At 37.7% G+C, this 21,547-nt stretch overlaps 2 protein-coding genes across 2 annotated transcripts; both read right to left on the reverse strand.

The window, feature by feature from the left end:
- Positions 1-340: 340 nt before the first annotated feature.
- On the reverse strand, positions 341-10,667 carry LOC124404013 (protein Wnt-11-like). The gene is made up of 5 exons (XM_046877815.1): positions 10,382-10,667; positions 5,367-5,608; positions 4,073-4,407; positions 2,588-2,859; positions 341-569 (listed from the first exon to the last, which is right to left on the reverse strand). Exons 1-5 carry the CDS (start codon positions 10,483-10,485, stop codon positions 395-397), a joined length of 1,128 nt encoding a protein of 375 aa, XP_046733771.1. The 5' UTR covers positions 10,486-10,667; the 3' UTR covers positions 341-394.
- A 4,495-nt stretch (positions 10,668-15,162) lies between these two features.
- LOC124404012 (arylsulfatase B-like) lies at positions 15,163-21,119 on the reverse strand. Its single transcript, XM_046877814.1, has 9 exons — positions 20,868-21,119; positions 19,027-19,186; positions 17,933-18,165; positions 17,390-17,651; positions 17,164-17,321; positions 16,564-16,855; positions 15,894-16,171; positions 15,405-15,587; positions 15,163-15,307 (listed from the first exon to the last, which is right to left on the reverse strand). Exons 1-9 carry the CDS (start codon positions 21,033-21,035, stop codon positions 15,281-15,283), a joined length of 1,761 nt encoding a protein of 586 aa, XP_046733770.1. The 5' UTR covers positions 21,036-21,119; the 3' UTR covers positions 15,163-15,280.
- Positions 21,120-21,547: the final 428 nt, after the last annotated feature.

Raw genomic sequence — 21,547 nt, forward strand, 5'->3', positions numbered from 1 at the left:
AGTTATTTATGCAGTAGAAGTAGACGCCATATTGCTCTAACCACGTTCTCAACTGCGCAGTTCGTTTGATACCAGCCTTCATGAAACACATTATTTTTGTAATATACACGTAAATACACCTGATTATCTATGATATTTTGACATTCAGTATCTTATCATTGAAATTGATAAAGAACGATGAACATTTTAGCTTTCACCACTTACATTTTGTCATTTTACTTATTGAATGGGGTTAAATTGTAAACGCTTTTTCCGTTATGAGTGTCTGGAACTCATATTTTGAAATTCATGCATCATCCAAACCACTTACTGCTGATGAATACATATACATATATATCATTCTTCTGTATCATTATTTTTGTAAATTATATTCCGTACAAATCGTTGATACATTTCAATTACACTCGTGAGTATTGGTAAATTTACGGCAAGTCTTGCACTTCACGTAGCAACAATTGTACCACTTGCATTGACATCGTTCGAGTATTTCTTTGGTTTTTGTAATGTGTCCTCGTCCGCAGCAGAGATATTCGCAACCCTCGTAGCCTGAACTACTCGCGTTACACTGCCTGAAATATTTTTTATTTATGATTACGATAAAACACAGCGTATTTTCATTATTTGCAACTATAAAGGTCATTCTATTTATTCCTGACTTAAGTCGTTACTATATTTTAAATTTATGTGAATTCGATGTTTTTCATTAATGATGATATAAAAACTTTCGAATAATTAGACAAGAAGTGAAAGTGATCATTTTTACTTGCGTTAGGAACTCATATTTATGAACTTAGTGCACAGGTGAAACATTATATATTTTTATCGGAAATCTAAATCGTAGATCGGAGTATAGACTGAAAATGGAGTCCACCCTAAATCTGCCTGAGGAACTTTTTAATGAAACCTTGACAGGTATGAACGTATGATTATTGCTTCCCGCTCTGCCGTAAATCTCTCCGCTAACTGTAAAACGATCCTTTCTCTTGATGCATCTCCATTCTTTTGTAATGAACCAATTCTTCGACTTATGGTTCAATGAAATTACTGAAAATCGTTCTAAATCACTGAAAATCGATTGATTTTACATCAGATAGTTTCAAATTGCAAAAATTATCATATTCCAAAATCAACTGATTTCCTCCTTTCATTTCACATAAAAAAATTTCAAAATAAAAATTGAGTTATAAGGATTTTTACCCACTATTGGCCCAATTTATCCTTCGATGAACCAAATATCATCTTCAGGAATGTGGAAATTTTTTTTTTTTTAATTTAGCTAAATCGTTGGCAAATTGGTGAAACTTTTTTTTAGAGAATTAAGATAATTGGACATAACCAATCGCATGGTTCGTCGCAAGATCGAAAGAATTAATTGGACCATCGGTGAGGAACAATCCTTACGATAAGAATTTGGTCACCAAAGTTTTTTCCGATGTGAAAGGAGAACTTTGATCAAGAAATGAGAATATTCTAGACCATGTTACATTTTTTTAAGTAGCTGTATTGATCATCTCAAATTACTAGAAACAACTCAAATCGAATAAAAATCGATGAAAATTGATCGAACCCTATCAAAAGTATTAGAGTCAGCAGAATATTGGAATCACTCGCCATTTTAGGGCGTATCTTAGTCGATATCGACGTGTCGTATATATCACCAAATATCGAAATCCACGTATCTCAATTCTAAACACAATTCTGAACAAATACAAAAAAAAAAAAAAAAAAAACACTCCAATACATTTTTATTTCTGCGTCAAATGAAAATATATTGGAGTGTTTTTGTTCAGAATTGTGTACAGAATGGGTCCGTTGAGCCCTTTTCCACGCGTGAGATAAGTAGCTCCGAATTTTGGAGATAATTCGCACCTTGGTGACACAGGTGATACAGCTCAAAAATCGGCGTTTGTCGAGATTCAAATCCATAACCATACGAAGAGAAACTTGTGTAGTTGCGAAACGTGCCACCAGAGATCAGGAGTGTCGATATCGCTCGCAACCACTGATATTTTCTGAATCGCATTTGTCGTAAGCACTGTCCCTTCAGAGTCCGTACAGCGAACTTCAACTTGCGTTCGCATCATTGTATTGAGTGTGAATGAAGTTTTTGATATTAATAATTTCCTTCAAAGATCAATGGTTTACCCCTTTTAACTTATGAGGGTTTGATCTTTTTTCTTTTGCTCGTACTGAAAATAACTATTTTTTCAATTCTGTCACCTATAGTCGTCATGGCGCGAACATAATTTAGATTGTCACTTTGCAATGCGTCATCTGGTGCAAAAAAATCAAACTCATGCAACCAGGCTGATAGCTGACCGTATTTTTCGCGTTTCGATGGTAGAACAGGTATATTATTGATTACGTTTCATTAATTTATATGTCATGAGTAATTTGAAACTTCGAAAATAACGATTTTCCCCCATTAATACAATTAATATTAAACACTTAGGTTATGTGGTAGTAAAATGGCGTCGATAACGAGACTCTGACATCGTGAGGACATTTTCCAATATACAACAACGTCGAAATCGGCCGGGCACCCCTTAAGTAATAAAATAAATAGCGGCTGGATAATATTTTATACCTTCCAGCGGTTCCAAGGCTCCCGCGTTTCTTGTCGGGCAGACAGTAGTCGGGACTTTTCGTCGTGTAAAGAAGATTATCGTGATGGTATAACGGAGGCAAACGGCCGCCCGGTCTTGCTCGAACTTCTGCGGCAGTTGCATACCTCTGAAGAAGACGTTTCCCTGCCACGACTGGCCCCGAAGAGCTGAGCCCTCGCCAGCATGTGCGGACACTGCAAGAACCTGACACTCCGTGACATTTGCACTCCAAAGTCAAAGACTGTTCCACGGCCTGCACAGAGACAGCCGATGGTAAAATTAATTTTTATAAAGATCAAGAGAAATGAACAGCTAAAAATAGACTCGAATTAAGTTTTGCCCTGAAAGATATGCAACCTAAAAACCCTCGTATTTAAGTTCGCAAGTCTTTTCATTTTCTATTGTTATCCTGTCACGCAACTTATTGAAACCAAATTAAAGCACAACAGCTTGCGGGAGGTTTTTTATGCGTTGGTATTACATATTTGTATAATCCATGGAAATCGATAAGCTGTTCCTTCGATATCATATTGCTTACGATTTAAATAAACCCTGGTAACACGTTGAAACCCGACTGAGACAGATTTACTTTTAACGAAATCAATCGTGTTAGTAAAATGTTCGTGTATTTGATAGAATCTATGCTATATTTAATGATAATTTTTATACATTCCTACTTCGAACAAAAAATTTAAATCTATTTCATTCATATCTTTTAACCTACAGATATGCTAGAAAAGGCTTTGCATGGTGAGAAAAATTCTTTGCAATTTCTCATAATTATATAAAAAAAAAAAATTTGTTTTTCAGAAATATTGTACCTTGCTTCCGGTTAGTTTTGAGAAAACTTCCGTACGATTTCTGAAAAACTCAGAAATTTTGTGTTGTTGACTATTTTTGAACAAACCCGGTTAGAGCTAACTATATCGAACCGATTTTGGCAGAAAATTAATATCTTTTCAGAACTCACTGTGTATCACAATAAGTTCGCAAAAAGTAGAAGGGCTGGTGTTTTAGCTTATTTTCTGATTATACAACGTCATGAAAAATTGAAATTGCTTTCTGTGGGAAATTAGAAATTTTAAGGAGACAGTTAAAATGAATTTCTCCGAAATATCACTGAACAAAATCTGAACGTACTTGTGAAAGAATATTACCAATGAAACTAGAATTATGAAAACATTTCAGAAATTTTCAAGAAATATAAAGGTTTTTCCATAAATCTGCCGAAATTAATATTCCGCGTAGCAGTAGAGATTGAGATATTTGCACAAAATTTCTATAAATTAGTAGAACATGTCAGAGATGTGTCAGAAAAGCGAAAAAATCACATTCTGTGTCAATTGGTAGAAATTTTTGAAAGTTTATAAAAAATAAAAATCGCACAGGTGTGAAAATTTTTTCTCTTGCCACAGAATGTTGATCTTTCCTGCAGCTTTCACCCGTTGACCCTATTATTAACTCACCCTTCTCCCAGCCCTGTTGTTGTGCATGTTGACGGCATGCATGAACTTTCCAAGGGTTCCACTTCCGGGGAGACTCGATGCTTGGAGAAAGCGCTTGGCGATTCGGGAAGCCGATTTGACGTCGTCGCCACAGCCACCCCATTTGAATGAGCTTCGCGAAGCCAGGGCCCCCAGAGCTATAGAAGATGAGGTCAGAGCCGAAGGGGAGGGTGGCTCTCTTCTTGGAGGCGTGGCGCAGGAACACGCGGCCAGGCTTCCTAGGGCACAACCTCGCGCCAATCTCCAAACTGCTGCAGCAGCCGACATCGCGTAGACAAAGGCTTGTTCCCGCGTTCCTGGATTGGAAGTAATGTGGCTTGAAGCGGAAGACTTATTTTTTAGGGAATTTTTTCGTAGAGCTACTAAATGAAGAAGAAGAAGAACGCAACTGTTTAGTGATTTGAATAAGGTGGCAGAAGAAGTAGAAGAAGAAGAAGATGACGGAGGATGAGGAGGAGGAGGAGGAGGGGAAGGAGAAGAAGAAGAAAAAGAAGAACGCATGTCTTCCGTGCTCTAAACCATTTCAAAAGAAGGATAAATAACTAGAAGAGGAAGAGGAAGAGGATGTCATTTTTTACTAATCAAAGGCATAATTTTTATGTAATTCAACGCCAATGTTCATCAGAATTTAAGAAATACTAATTCAATTAGTTTAACTTCTTTTTTGTGTTTTTCAATCGTGAACTATCGGCTTCCACACCGTCTGAAAATATTTCTCAACTGTTTTGCTACCCGCAGGAAAATCTCAAGAACCTAATCAAAGCATGAACAAAAGGACAAGGCTCCTTTGAATACAGGACTTCGCAATAAGTATAAGACGAAAGCGTATAAGGTACTAATTCCTTCCACCACGAGGATTACTTAAGGAGAAATTTAAAGGAAGAAGAAGCCATACTTGCCTCATGGTTCGATAATAATAAACTCTTGGTAATAATTAAGTACTAAAAGAGTAGAGTAAACGTCTTCTCTTCATGGGTTTTCCCGTACAACGCGACTTCGAATAACTCTTTCAACGGAATTTAGGGATTCAAACATTATATATAAGTATTTTTTAACAAATCTCTGAAAGCTTTTTACATATTTTTCGATCACCTTAAATGCAGTTGAAGAACACAGACTTACATGAAACACTTTTTCAGAATCCGTCTGCACAGTTTTCAGAATTCTTAAGACTTCCGTTGAGAAAAATGGTTGCAAACAATGTTCCGGTGTTCGAAAATGACGCCACGGATTCAAAAAAGACGGTTTTACCTACCGCCGAGTAAATCCTGAGTGTAGTTTGGGGCGAGTTGAATGCTGCTGCAGTTCCATCGGCGATAACGAAACGTCTGCTGGCAAACCGTCGACGTGTCTTTAGCGGCCTCGACCAAGCTGGGCATGACGTCTGGAGACGCGCGGCACACTCGGGCCTGTTTCCTTTCCAGGAGACCGGAACTCCTGACTCCGGTGCAGGACTCTCTCGACCAATTCCATCCGTCATTCGTGTGACCAAGTGCCCTGAGACAAATTTCCGGTAGAAATAAGATGGATTGATCGGACCGTCTAAATCAGAAGTTGGAAGAAGCAAAAGTACCTGTAAAAAATCTCTAGCCGTTGTATCGGGGCCAATGACGGTGAGACAATTGCATTTTGAGAATTAAGAAATAATTCTGAGCAAAACACAAACTGGGGTAGCAACAATTTTTGAAAAAAGTTTTCATAATTATAACACTCAATTGCTTGAACTTTGGTGTTTTTTATATAATTGCAATATTTTTAGTCTTAGTCGGTTTATCGTAGAGATATCTAGAGATCACCTGAAAAAAAGTTCACCAAGAATCATCCCCACGGTTTATAAAAATGTATTTGTGTAAGTACGGTATATATAGCAGACATTCGTAAAAAATTACGTCAAGGCGTTCTCAATATTGTTCTACAATGCGAGATGACATGAATGTCTTACAAAAATTTTGTGGGAATTTGGCCAGTGAGTAAAATGAGTTCAGATATTAGAATTTAATCGAAAACACCAGAGTTTAATCATTAATATACTTATTATAACACTTCTTCTCGAACTGTTGATACGTTTTAGTTCTCATTCGAATTTGCTCAAATTATACATTTCTCTTATGCAGTAGTATTATTGCTTCATTTGCATTCACTATCATTTGTGTTAATAACTAACTAGATTTTTTAATGGTTTCTTCTCTTTTCCTAACTTTACTCAGACTGCAGATAAAAGAGATTTTAAAGCTCGAATACACGGAGAGGAAAGGACTTCTTGAACCAACAAAATAGATTTTGTTGGAGTTCATTTACTTCAATCTTATTTGTTCCAAATACGATGACTTCGATTCAACAATTTCGACTTAACTAGTTTGTCAATATGATTAAGTCGAGCGAATTCCTTGATTCAACGAAAGTCTTTTTTGTTGCGATTAAGTGTACCTTTTGATTAGTTTCCGAAACTGAGTCAACTAATTATCATTTCATTCGAAGTTTATGTATGGTTCTTCCAAGTTCAAATAAAAGAAGTACACGAATCTAGGCAACCAAAAATTTACATCGACGAATCCCATACTTTGTTGATCTAACTGGTTGGATCAGTCGCACTAATTTATTCATGAGGTAAAAGAAACACCACATGCTTTGAAACAAGTAGAGAATATATTTATTGTAAACATCAATATATTAGCACTAGAAACCGCCACTAGGTGGCGAACTTTCTCGCTACGGAAGTAGCTTCAGAGATAGTTATAGAATCGGGTAGTCCGCTATGAAGTCAGATAAAGATACCGTAATCACAGGCAACTTATGGGACCGTAATATCAATTGTCCTCGGACCTACAAGCGAAGATAGCATAATACCAAGTGTCGAGTCATCGAAATTCATATTGACTAGAAATGAACTAAAACTGTTGACACGTGTTCAATTTATATTTCTTTTAAAATTTTAACTCAACAGATTTATAATTGATATCATTTGAAGAATACCTTTTGTGCGCTTGAATAACTAATGTTCAGTCTGTATAAAAGATTTTAGTAACAACAAATTTCATTGCCTGGTTCAACCATTGAATCCTTGTCTCAACAAAACATGAATTAGAACAAGCTCAATTTGTTTTGATATAACAATTTCATATTTTTAAAATAAAACGATTCAATCACAAGTATTTGATTCCGACAAAAGTATTTTATTGAATTGAGTGAGTATTGTGTTCGCCGCATTTGATTTTAGCATTTAGTTGAATCAAACGAATATCACTTGACTCAAATAATCCTTTCTCTCCGTGTACTTGGTAAATTCAATTATGCGTTGCTATAGCTAGAGTTTTTTGATTTTAACAAGCCCCCGTTTATGGTTTCACGAAATTTGGAAGCAGAATCAGCGGCTTCTATGCATTGGAAAATGTAGATTCAGCTAAATTTTCTTTTTTAACTAATTTCCAAAAAAATTTATGAAAAATCCCAAGTAATTTTTCAAGTTTTCTGAGCATGTCAGTTCACGAAAAATCTAAATCCATTTCGAATTATGGTGGCTACATGTAGTTTACATAGCCTGATGGGTGATAGAACCAAAGTTGACTTGCAGATTTGATTCTGTTCGAGGCAGGTAATCAATCGCTGATATCTCAACGCCAAAGTATTTAATTAAAAACTTATGGGATTTGATCTTATTTTCGAAGTGTCTAAAAAATAAATCACAGATTTGTATAAACGAATGAAAAATTGTCAAGATGGAAAATGAAAACGTAAAACCTGACTTGACTTCAACGTGAAAAAGTATTAATTATCCTTTGTGCGCAAATGCTTTGTTACTCTGACTAGAGACTGAAACTAATTCCGTCCCACGTAGGTTTAAGTTGATTTGAAATTTCAGTGACTTCTACAAACGAATTGCAACTGCATGGCACAAAAGAGATCGTATCTCTCAGCCATGAAAGGGTTCCTGCAGAACTGATAGACGTGCCCATAACCCACGCAACGAAATAACATCCATCTCTCCTGTAGCACCTTTATGTGCCAGGTGTTAAGTGGCAACGGCTTATTATACGAGCGGCAAGACACTGCGGAGGGTTTACTGTCCGGGAAAAACCTCCCACTCACAGTTCGTTGTCTCGGATGTATGTACGCTGGTTTCACATACGTTCAAACTCGCGTACTTCTTACACAAAACACACCCAAGTACTTTAATGTACCCTACTGCAATTTTTAGCCTTTTGTCCAACGATATCTCGAGAATGGTTCAAAGGATTTAGATGCATTTGCAATTGGTCGCGCGTTTTTCGACTTCGTCGACTTAGATTTGACTAGATTTTTATCAAAATCGGTAGAGCCAATTTTTCGGTCAATCATTTGTCTCGAGAACGGTTCATCAAAATGCAGTTTCTTTTCGTTGAATGATATCTTAAGAACGGATTAACCAATTTAGATGAGATTTGGTCACCTGCTTTGGCGTCCAATCAATTCCTTATTTAATCCCGAAAGTTCAATTTCTCTACGGACAACAATATCTTGACGATGGTTGAACCGATGCCGATGAGAATTGGTCTTCTGCTTTGCTTTGATTTAATTCAGATCTGATTAAATATTGACGAAAATTGGTTGAGCAATTCCTGAGTGATTTCCAAAAATAAATTTCCAAGTTGCCATGTTCAACTCAGCCTTGAACAGATTTTCAAGTAGACTTGATCAAGTTTTGGTCAAGTTATTCTCACGTCCAGTTTTCACGTTCGTAATTAAGTACCTTAGTGGAAAGATGAAGGACCGATTTTCCATGATATTTTTATTTCACTTCTGGGAACTCGTGATATATAAAGCAGCGCAGGTATAGGCGAAAACGGGCCTAATTGTACTCGAGAAAATAAGGAACAACCTCGGTTGATGAACTGCGGAGTGATGGCATTTTCGCGTGCCAGCCTAGCGCCAAAAAGCAGGCGCGTTGCCCGAAGTACAAACTGCAGAAGATTGAGGGGTGTATATAGATACGAATGTACGTACCTGTATGCTGCTTATTCTTGTGATTTATGCCGGTTGAACGGCGATGGAGAAAAAGGGGATATGCTTTAATAACAGCCCTCAACACTGTTATTATCCCCGAGAATAATTATATTGCAAGCCACGTTCGCGGCAACAAAAAGCAATTAGGGTTACGGCCCCGTTTAGACCTCGGGTAGTTATTAATTTATCGCACATATTTTGCAATATTTAACACGGAATAAAAAATCATTCTCATATTATATTACAATTTACGTGCACGTGCTGCGGGTGCGTCTTGAGACATAAGGTATTGGTATTATACTAGATGGAACTACATATTACGCTTCTTATACATAAATAAATATGAATATTCACGTTAAATCAATTAGATTTTTGCCTATTTTTCGGAAAAGAAGAGTTCCTTCAAATTGCGTGCAGTCCGTTCCCTGTCGTCAAACTTTTGGTTGAGTTATGTATACCTAACCTAAAACTAGTGTAAAGATTTATGTTCGGCCAGAACCTTATTTAACAATTGCGTGCGCTATTGAGACGCCGAATTGAAATACTTATAAACTTTGCTCCTAAAATAGTTAGGATAGTTTTAATCTGTGGCAGTTTCTGCAGATGAAATGAATCTAGAACGAGTAACAATATACGTTCTTGAAACCTTGAATAATACTAACGTGTTCTTAAAGCGATTCATTTTTCACCTAGAATTGACAGTTAACCTTCAGCAAAGCTTGCGGACGAAATGACTCTAGTTGATTAATATGCTTTTTTGAAACCCCAAAAAGTGCTGAAGCGTTCTTGAAATGATCGATTTTACTCTAAGAACAATTTTATTGTAATCTTATATCATTAGCAGATCCTGCGGATGGAATGAATCTAGAAGATTGTGGTCTCTAAGGGGGCGTTCCTGAGAATCAGGGATGCGGCAATGAGACAAGTCTGAGAAGAGCGGCCTGCCATGGGCCCCATATGAAATATGATCCAGTGGTCGAAGATTATGATATAGGAGGCCACTGTCGTATTATACCCATATATACCCGACCTATCCGTTTCTCATTAAGCGGCCTGCATTAATCTTCTGAATATTCGTTTCTCCGTCTGATGACTCATATTTTACACCGTATTCGTCCTTAGTTAAACTTTCAACAATTAGGTAATGATCGTTTGACGATCATTCCGCGCAAACAGAGAGTACATACAAAGAAAATTGACTCTAAATTGAAAAAAATCCAGCGTAGGGTTGGAAAATTAAAAATTTTATCGGGAGTTAGTTATATATTTGAACCGATTGTTTGTACTCACAACCACTTGATGCACCTTCCATTCTGCACGAACAGTATCACAAGTATAAAAGATAGTGTGCAGAATTGTTCCAGGAGGCGGCAACGCTTGAAATCACACCGCATCTTCTCTTCTGGGCGATAATAAATTGACGAAATTGACGACGGTCCTTCACATCGTATAAGCAAAGGGCGACGCTGGTGTCACGGAGGTCGTTCGTACCTTCATGCCGCGATGAGGCGTGGAGTTAAAATATTATCGGCGTTGGTCCCGATCGTTTTCATTATTATGTTCCTACTTACCTGAAGGTACGGCTCAGCTCTATCGTGCTCCACAAGCGTATCGATAAAACGAAAGAATCGCACCTCAACACGCGGCACCAACGTCACTCATTTCGTTAAACTCGATCCTAAAATCACGCGAAATTTTACCCTGTAGGAAAAAAACAACCAAAGACGTCAGGATCGATCAGATTTCCTTACGGCGTCGTCAGCGACTATTCCGAACCACCGAATCCACGTATATAGAAATTCCTTCTCGTCACAAACACTTTATCAGCTCCATTCTCGTTACTCGATAGATCTTGCTTTTTAGTTGTTTATGTTATTAACAGTATTTCTATTTCTCGTTTAAACAATTCTCACTCAGGATTCTTTTTCTGGAGTTTACATCTTGTGCTCCTCACTGTTCGGAGGCCGGAGGACGTTTCCTTGGGCGACAGAGAATCCTCTTCTTGCAGAGCTCCGTAATGCGCGCGTTTATCGTTTGCCGGCGTCGCGGCGGTGGCGCACGGCGTTTGAACCCGAAAGGGTGTTCAGCCCTTGTGATCAAGCTTGCACCTGTGGTATTTATCTAACTATTCTTCAGTTTTAGGTGAACACAGGAAGTGAATTTTGGCTGTGCGCGACGGATGCATCGAGACGACGCGTCGACGAACTTGCACTGATCCACAGGAAGTCGGATTTCCATCAGCGACGCGAGGAAACCCCACCACAAGCTCGAGCACCGCCTCCTTCTGGGCCATCCAGCATCCACGATTTCGACCGAACCAATGTCGACTTTTCCTTGGTGAAAATATGCTCAGAAATTTTCATTTTATCAATTTTATTAGAAATGCTCCACGTTTTTGAACAGTTCTGAGATGAATTCTGCATTATTTCATACATAAAAGTTTGCATTACTCTCACAATGCCTGAGAAATTTCAAGAAGTTCCGGAGTTTCTGGAAAAAATATCTAAGTCTTTCTTTCTTTTTCTTTGAAAATCTGAAAAATTCCGAGGTTTCGTCTAGCTGACTATTTCTGACCAAGTCTGGTTAGAGGTCAAAATCAAACTAGTTTTTTAATATAATTCACATTTGCTCAGAATTTTATTTTGGATCAAAAATATGAAAATATTCGATGTATGGTGAGTCTATACCTACGTATTTTCTAATAATACCACGTTCTGGAAAACTGGAATAGATTTCTAGAAGAAATTCAACATTTTTAGGAATCAGTTGTGAATAATTGTATTCAACAGTAGCTAAGATAATTTCCTCATATCGGTGAAGGAATATTAAAAAAAAAAACAAAATTAATAAGTCTTTTAAAAAATTAATTATCAATAAATGTTAAAGTTTTTACAAAAATCCACCGAAATAATTTTCTTCGTTGAACTTGAGAAGTTTCTATAAAATTTTTAGAAATTACTACAGTATGAGAAAAGTTCTCAATCCATCGAATTTCGCATTGAAAACGCTGGGTTGTCAATAATTTCAGAGGAAATGTATCTTTGCATCGACTTTCTGCTTCTTCAAACGTATCGTTCTTCCGATTTTAATGAGTTGTGCGTGATTATTAGTGTGTCAATGAATTCTTTACAAATCACTTGAAACGAATTTTATTCCTACGTCCTAATTTCACTGTAAAAACCTTGCAAAGAATGAATCACAGATTAAAGTCAATAAACTTGTCCTCCATTGAGAATTATATTAGCAAAATATTCAAAATTTATTTAACAAAATTATAGATTATCGATTAACAGGTGAAATGAACCATGGATCCATCGAAATTGGGCTGATGATACGAGTTTTTAACCGTTATGAAGTTAGCTATAACCATACGTTCTTCATTTAGACCGACAGTGTTCAATTTTTTTCGAATTGAGAAGAGATTTTCCGAATCAAATTCTACTCAGAATCAATCAACTCGAGCTCGATATGAGAAACCCTGACTGTGTCAATCAAGTATAAATGATGAATAATTTATACAAAGAATGGTGTAGCCAATAAGTACGAAACATTAACCGATAGCAGGTGAGAAATCCTTTTCTCGATCAAGGTATTCTGACAATGTTATTGAGATATCGGTGTGAATGTGGCTATGAAGATGAGGGGGTTATAATGACCAGAGTAGCCACACGGTACGACGGAGGAGAGGGAAAAATAAAAATCCTGGAGAAAGAAGAAAAAGAAGTGAGAAAAGAAGCGGTATGGCCGAAGAAGAGCCGAGAAGAGAAGGGACGGAAAGGGAACTGAAGGGAAGGGGAACAAATGGTGATTACGCGTACCCTGGAGCTGTGATTCTCACGTTCTCACGCCCGCAGCCCTGCGGCTTATTAGCTGCAGCACCATCATCTGAATCCCTGTTACAGCTCGTGATTTTCAAGTGAACCGAAGATCTCCGAGGAAAGAGAAGAGAGAAGAAGAGTAGCAAAAAGAAGAGAGTAAAAGAGAGCAGGACGAAACTTGTGAGGTAAGTTGAGACCAGGTAGGACGGGGTGAGATCGCGATGAGGAAAAGGACAAGACGAGAGAATAAGGCGAGAAGAGGAGAGGAAGGACAAGAGAAAGAGATTTAAGAACAGGGGCAGGACGGAGGAGCACGCGGACTTTCAAACATAAAGCTGCCGCCCAGTCATTAAATCAGCCGGCGAGTCTCGGATGCTGCGCCACCCATTCTATAATACTGCATTATATATACGCCGGTGTATTCGTCTAATAGACACGCATTCCTATGTATTATATACCCGCTTGTATACACATTTATAAATAGGTATACGAACAGGCTGCGGTTTCTGAGGAAGGTATAACGCAATTCGTTCCGGCAATTATTTCTCTCCATTCACGGAAACAAAAATTGCAGCTAAAGGGATTCAGGGGATCGAAAGGTTCGAAGTTTCAAAAATTGCCTCACGTTTGACTGGTTTAACGAGGGTACGAATGAACTTGAATTTTTTTACCACCTTTTTTTTATTCATTGTATCCTTTTGACGTAAGAAAATGCATCGAAAGTAGTTCCGACGGAAATAACAATCGAGTTTTGTTGTAAGAAAATTAGTTCAAAGCGATTCTAATTCCGAAAGAAAGACGAACTCTGCACACAAATTTTCAAAATTCGTATCCAAATTCTTTGACGTTAGTAGACGCCATTTTGTGGTAGAAAATTTACGATTCCAAAACGTTGAGATTTTAGCTTAATTGTGTCTTTTTTTTTTATTCCAACTATGAAGAAATTTCATGTGATAAAATGAAGGCACAACAGCTTGCGGAGAGTTTTTATGCTTTGATAATTGGTAAAATGAACCTAAAAGTATCAGCTGTGCATGCGCCGCCATGTTGTTATATCGCGGCCGAGAAAGCGAAGGATATAGTAAAACGGCGCGAATATAGATATTATACGATGCAGCTGCGACGTTTGGCTATTAAAAGTGGCTTATACCAACCCTGCAAGGCATGCACCATGCGAAACTGTCGTCTGGGGGAGAAAACCCCTTAGAGCATGATGGCATAAGCTGGCTACGGTATCTCGAGAGGGGAATATGGAGCTGCGTCGCTGTATACGAAGGAGGCAAATATCAAGATTGGTAAATGAGGCGTGTAACGTCGGAGCTAGACTGGTAGTAAGAAATCAAAAAAACAAAGCAAGGCGTGCTGCTCGTTGAAGCAGATGTGGAGTTGCCCGTTAGTTATATCAGGTTATATCGAACCGCGCGAATCTTTAGGGGTGGACGAATAATTGTGTGCACAGATCTGGACCTGAAATAAGAGCCTAATGATATGGAATTATACGTGTATATATATATATATATATATATATATATATATATATATATATATATATACCGACGGAAGGAGGGCGGAATTATTATAATTATGATGGCGGACAGTCGAGATTAATCGACACTTCAAACTCACCGCCCATTAATTAATAAAACAGTGGCGTGATGCAGAAAATTATGCAAGATTTGCGATGTTTTGGATCAGTTTAACGCATAGCTGAGGTGCTTCACTCGTCTTATGATCTCTCGTTCCACTCAAAATGCTGTGATATTAAAACGATATCAAGGTCTTATGGCGCGCGCACTATTTCTATATGGAACAATATCCGCAGCGTACCGCATCTACATAATCTTTATACAATAGCTTAGTAGGCAATATGTAGGTAAAGCCGAAAAAAGATACCTTTTACATGGAGGAAACTATGGATCATATTATATTATATTATACTATATTATACAATTCATTCAACATTTATCACACAATTTTTCTATAATAACTGAATTCTGATGCCAGTTACTGAGGCTGCACCGCATAAGACAAAAAGCCTCGGTCATTTATATAATGCATGGATTGTGTATAAGTCCGTGGTATAATGCCACTTGAATCGTGCTGCTTACCTTCAGCTGGTATCGAGTACATTATCTACAGAGTCTGCAGGCAACGTGTATTTATTGGTAAATTTATCGTCTCATGGTCTGTATGGTGCAGTTGAAAGATCTTCATGATGGAAACATCGAAGCAAAAGAAATAAAACTGGCGAAGTGCAAGTGACAGTTGTCGTTTATAACTCTTGAGCAGCTTGAGTTAAATTTTAATTATTTGAAATTTTCATCCATGTATCTATTTAAGAACAGATACGTAAGCGTAATGATTACCACATCTACGTGAGATTCATGACGACATCACCCTGAAACAGAAATCAGAGATCATTTTTTAGAACAATTTCTTAGAACTCATTTGAGAATTGATTCAAGCAACTAATCGGCATGCTAATATAAGCTTACGGTGTAACTGATTTGCAGCGCTTCGAGAAACAACGTAGTTTCATCATTGTGGTTGAATTTTAACCACGGCATCCATACTCCACCAAATTTGGCAGGAGTTGAAGTCCTATCGTATAAAGCCGTCGATTGCGGGACTACAAGCTTTTCATATTTCTCCATATACTTCTCCATTATTTCAACTTTCTGTGAAATGAAAAATGCATATTCATTACACATTTATTTATATACGTACCGCATAAAAATTTCTGTATAAATTATGAATCATTTACAACTCTGTGATAACTGGATTTTCATCAATTTAGTGATTGATTTTCTTGTAATTGTAGGTGAGATCAACATTGTTAACGTCACATAAGGGTTCAGTTCAGTCAGTGACAAAGGTTTACTGTCAGCGTATAACGTCGTTCGAAAATAAGGATCACGAAGTTCATGCATCAAACTGAAAATGGTACAGAATTTCGGAAAAAGCATAAAAAAAACGTATCCTACCGTCGGATTCTGTTCAGATAGATCGACAGTCTCACAGGGGTCAACACTCAAGTCGAAGAGGCATCTGTTCGTGCAGTTCACGTATCTTTGAAATGGTGGACACGAAATTTTTGCTTGCGAACGCAAGCTGATGATCTGTTGCGGAGTTGCAACGGACTCGGAAATTTGAGAAATCGCCTGCCCAGCAGCGGAAGATATGACTGACGCTGCACAGTAAGGCGGGTAATCATCCCCGTCGCCACTGTCACCATAAAATTCAGGGTACATGGTCTGGTTACCTAATGTATTACGAAAATAAATTGATGAGCCATGAAAGCATTCGAAATTGCGCATGCCCCAAAGCAAGCCTTACAGTGTAAAATATAGCATTTCAGTTGTACGGATTGGCTAACGATGTTTTACCGCACTGTTCGGAAATGAGGCACTTTACGCTGCACGGCCTCGAAAATGGACCTTTTCAAACAGGTGTTGGATAAGTCATAACGGATTTCTGGAATCGTATTATATACTCCTTTTTGTCTGTGGTGTCCTCCATTTTCGTAATATCTCGAGCTGACATATTTAAAGACACCATCTTACGATGTGTGAAAATCGTCGTATTCGATTTCACAAATATCGTATTTTCTTCGGTATTAAAAAAAAAGAAAAAGAAACTACACATCTGACCAACCTTTTAAAAATTTAAATTTCCCCATAACTGCTCCAGCTATTTCGAGCTTTTCATCCACATTGAGGACAAGCGAAGTCCGAGGACTTTTAAGGCCGTACTTCAATGTGGGCCATTGATCCACTCCGTCGATTTCTCCGAGGACCTTGACATCCCCACCGGCAGCTGAATACAAGGTTGGCATCCAGTCGGTAATGTGCATCAACTCGTTCGATACTCTCGACGAATTTGCGATCAATGGCGAATAAATGCAGCCAACTCCTCTAACGCCGCCGTCAAACATGCTGAACTTTAACTGGAATGCAGATTTTAACTTTGATCATTATCGCATTATATCTCTTTAATAACTTCGATAACGTAAATATTTCTTCTGAAACTTTCTATTTTTTGAAAAACGAACTCGCCCAGCGACAGGAATAATTTTTGGTTAATTTCTTTGTCCTTTTCAGGATTACTTTTTTCTTTTATCAGATCTACGTCCTGATCTGAAATTTGGCAGAGGTCAGAAGAGATTTTTCAACTTCCGCATGCAAAAGCACGAATTTTTTCTGTCGTAGATGATATCGTGACTGAATTTATCCTGTCTTTGTCAGCATCACTCACCCCGCGAAGAGGATAATTGGATCCATAATTCTCGTGGAGTCCTTCAGTCTGGGCGCCATTATCGGTGGTGAATATAACGATCGAATTTTCCAGCATCCCGGCGTTCTTCAAGGCCTTGATCGTTCGCCCGACCGAATAATCCAGTCTCGTAACCATTCCTAACCACAAAAGTACACTTTATGAGTGCCAAACCAAGGGAAAACAAAGCCCACGGATCAATTCTCACCAGCAAACTTCCGTCTGTTGATATCCTTGATGTAACCGAGAGTCAAGTTGACTTCTGTCATATTCCAAACCTCCAACGGATCATCCGGCTCTCCGCTATGTGCTGCTAGGTGAGCAACCTGCAAGTAAAGAGGCTTCGACACGTCGTGGTGTTTTATTACATCCTCAACTTCCTCCGTCACGAAGTCTGTAAAGTAATCCTGGTTCCGCTCAATCGTCAAATTCTGGCGATCATCGCGGTGCAGGTCATAACCAGTCTCATTCTGCAAACGTTTGTATAACCAGAGCATCGGTTAATCTGGCTGGCCTTGATTAACGACACCACGAACTTCTTCCTCGAATGCATTTCGATTTCAGAAAACATTGTTAAATATAATTTTGTTGTTCGAATGACTCGAAAACTACTGAACCGATTTAACCCAAAATTCAATCAGTTCCAGCAACGTAAAGTTCTCACATTCCCAACCTGGATTAGACTCGCACATTTCTTTTAATATAAATTGCACATACATATAACTGACAGCATCTAATAACGAGAACAAACCGTTGCTTCCTGCCTGATCGTGTGGTCGAAGTACTTTATGTAGCCGTTGTAGTACCCAACGAAGGAATCAAATCCTCGTTGGGTTGGAACGTGATCTGGCGTGTAGTAGCCGACATGCCATTTGCCCACCAGTCTGGTGGTATAACCCAGATTACGAAGGTGCCCCGGGAAAAGTGGAGTATCCACTGGGATTCCCCAACGTTCTCCGGCAGTCAAAGGAAACCCCTGCATTCCTGTAAATTTTAAAATAAAAATTTAATTCGTTCAGATCCTGGCGTTTTGAATTCTGTAGACAGCGAGAGTATCAAACGAAGGAATTATGGGTCGATGGTTTAGAATTTATGACTAAAGTTAGTTTAGTTGGATTGCACTAAATCGATGTCTCCTAAGTCTACAATAAGACTTTTAACCCTATGAATTGGTAATGATAAACCCGAACTGACAGTAATTCTAGTTAGAAGAACCGCATCGTTGCGTTATTTCTTTGGCATCAGAAGCGCAGTATCGTTTATCTAATTCCAATAAACTCTCTACAAATCACTTAAGATAAATTCCATTCTTGGATCCTAGTTACGCCGCAAAAACGGTATGAATAAGATTATTACTGGGGATAATCAGTGAACTCCTGCTGTCTTGATAAGCCCCATATTAACGTTATTCATATCTGCTAGCATGCTCTGTTTTCTCGATGTAATTAAGCGTATTTGTAAACAGTCGGACAGTCAAGATGTTGTCAGTTGGAAGATTAGAAATTTCCAGAAAAGATAATTGCGCATACTCTATCAGACCATAAGATGTAGAGTATCGACTAACGAACAAAATAAGTCGGAACCCATCGAAATTGGGCAAACCATATGGTTTTTCAACCATTTCATTTGGTCCATAACCAAGTGTTCTTAATTTGAATACGCAGTTTTCAATTTTCCTTGAACTGGGAAGCGATTCGTCCATTGAAATTCTACTCAATTAACTTGAAGTTGACATTTGTAACCCAGCAGGGTTACATTTATCATTCAAATATGATGATAACTTACACAAGCGTGTACAATTTCAAACTAAAATAGTATTTATTACAAAATTCAATCGATAATTACCAGTACGCAGAGGATATCGTCCAGTGAGAAATGCAGTTCTGGAAGGCGTGCATGTTGGCAGAACGTAATAGCGATTCAGTATCACCCCATTTGTCGCCAAAGCGTCGATGTTCGGTGTCGGAATTTGATCGTGTCCGTGAAAGCTGACGTCGTTCCATCCCTTTTCGCAAAAACCTCAAAGTTAGACATTTCTGACTAAATAACTTATGACATCAACGCGCAAGTCGTTAACACCAAATTGCTTTCATTAATTGTAAGTATGCCAGATAGTAAATGAATACATATGCACAATAAACTCTTGCCGCTTTTCAGAAGTTCATCAGTGCATGATATATTAAAGAAAAAAATGTTATGGCATTCGCAATTTTGCATTGCGATGCAATTTTCGTCAAGAATGCTATTTTTCGATCGAACATCTCGAAATTCTGACACGTGGGGAAAAACGGCAAACGCCAACGTCTTCAGCGCCCCGAAATACGTCGGAAATACACTAAATCATTCTTTCACCAGTTTTTCAAAAAAAAAAAAAAAAATTGCAGGCTGTGTAACTATTGCAAGATGTCGCTCAAGTCTTCCTTGACACACTATGGATTTGAACCCGAATCCTCCGTCGAGATGCGCGACGTTATTACGGTCCGTACATCCTCAAATATTAGTTGAAATAATGTGAAAAAGTAGTGTTTTTCAAAAATCTCCTTACAGAACGATTACTGTGGAGTGTGGTAGGCATTTTTTTTTAAATTCCACGCTTATCGGCGGCGCATCGGGAAGAAAAGTTACCATCTAATAGCGCCAATAATTCGCAATTAACTGTTGATTTTAGCTCACAAAAATTTTTGTTAAAATTGTAAATCCTGAATTGATGGAATAATTAGGTGGTAATTCGTCGGTTCTCTCCTCCAATGATTATAGATTTTTATGTGATTTTCGTGACAAAAATTTTACTGTAAGGAGCTTTGATAAAAACACCACCTTTTGACATCATTTTAAATAATATTTGGGCATACATTAAACGTAATTGATTGAAACCAGGTGAGAAAACCACGTGTTTCATGAAACTTATTACGGTTCTCAAGTCCAAGCGTATTTCCTTAAGTTATATGGAAACCCACATTGCAGTATTTAACGAAGCTATATTGGGGAACCTTGTGAAGTTTTAAATTTTAATAAATAGAATATATGTTTCATTCCAATAACCGTAAAAGATAAGCTGTTATAAGTTTACGTAAGCCAGAAATTTTGTTACTTCAGGTGCAACTGTTCTTTTCATCTTATGAAACCTTCAAATGTACTTATATGGATATTTTCGTTGAGCACAGTTACGCTGCGCCTGATCAGCAAGGTATATTATAACAAATATCGATCAATGGGATTGAAGATGTAACATATTTAATAATGTAAAATATAGCGACACAATTGAGCTATTCAAATCTAATACGAATGATTAGGACAATATATTGACTGTATCGCACAGATATAATTTTTTACAATGATTTCCACTCTACGATTCACTTATTACACACACATGCTTCCCGAATACCACTTCATGTCAATGATACGCGTGTAACGGCTCAGAATGTTTTATTCATGTTGCGACAGCGCTAAATACTAGTTTCCTAAATAGTTGTACCAATATTATTGTGATTATCATTTATTTTGTGCGTAATAATTGACATTCATTGTATCGATTATATGTTATACGCAATGCAAGTAAAAACTTTCTCTTCATAAATACTTGAAAAGAACTATTGAAAATGTTCAAATATTTGCACGTTGATCGTTGTTCTCTTTTGTGACAGTTGTAAATATAATATACGTAAAATTGTGTCATCGAGCTTTACCAGATCGTCGGCAATAATTGTGATGATGTGTGGCCGATTAGTACGAGGCGAATCTCCATTCAAATTGTCGGACGTCTTGTTAGTTTTCGGGCTGAATGAATCTGCAGAATACGTCATTGACAGCAGGCCAATAAGAGCACAAATAGTTTTAGCACGAGGACACTTCATTTTCACATTTGCTGAAAATTTTGTTTCTTCAAGTCAGACTGGTTTTGCATTTATGTGTATTTATATGCTATGTATAATATATCTATATATAGAAAATTCAGATATGGCCAACGTGATCAGAACCGAAATCTACCAATCTCAAATATTTACTACAGAACTAGACAAAGTATTCTTCGACAGAGTATTTTTTCCTTGCCTTCTCGCGATCAACTGACATAATAGCCACGATCGACCGGTCGATCGCGATCGATGGGCCATCTCTGAATAAGAATACTTACGTAGTGTTGTTACGTGTGAATGTATGTATGTATTAAATGTATATATATATACAAACATTTGTAACACACACACTACATATATACGAATACATATTCTTAACACAAATATACTCATACATCAATTATATGAGTATTATTGAATATTATCACTAATTTCAAAATAATATCCCGAAGCAGAATTCAAATTTGATACGTAAGTATGGCGGATTCCGCTCACTTGGAGAAATTGAGAAA

This window comes from Diprion similis, chromosome 3 (genome assembly GCF_021155765.1).
Source record: "Diprion similis isolate iyDipSimi1 chromosome 3, iyDipSimi1.1, whole genome shotgun sequence".
Classification (NCBI taxonomy): Eukaryota; Metazoa; Arthropoda; class Insecta; order Hymenoptera; family Diprionidae; genus Diprion; species Diprion similis.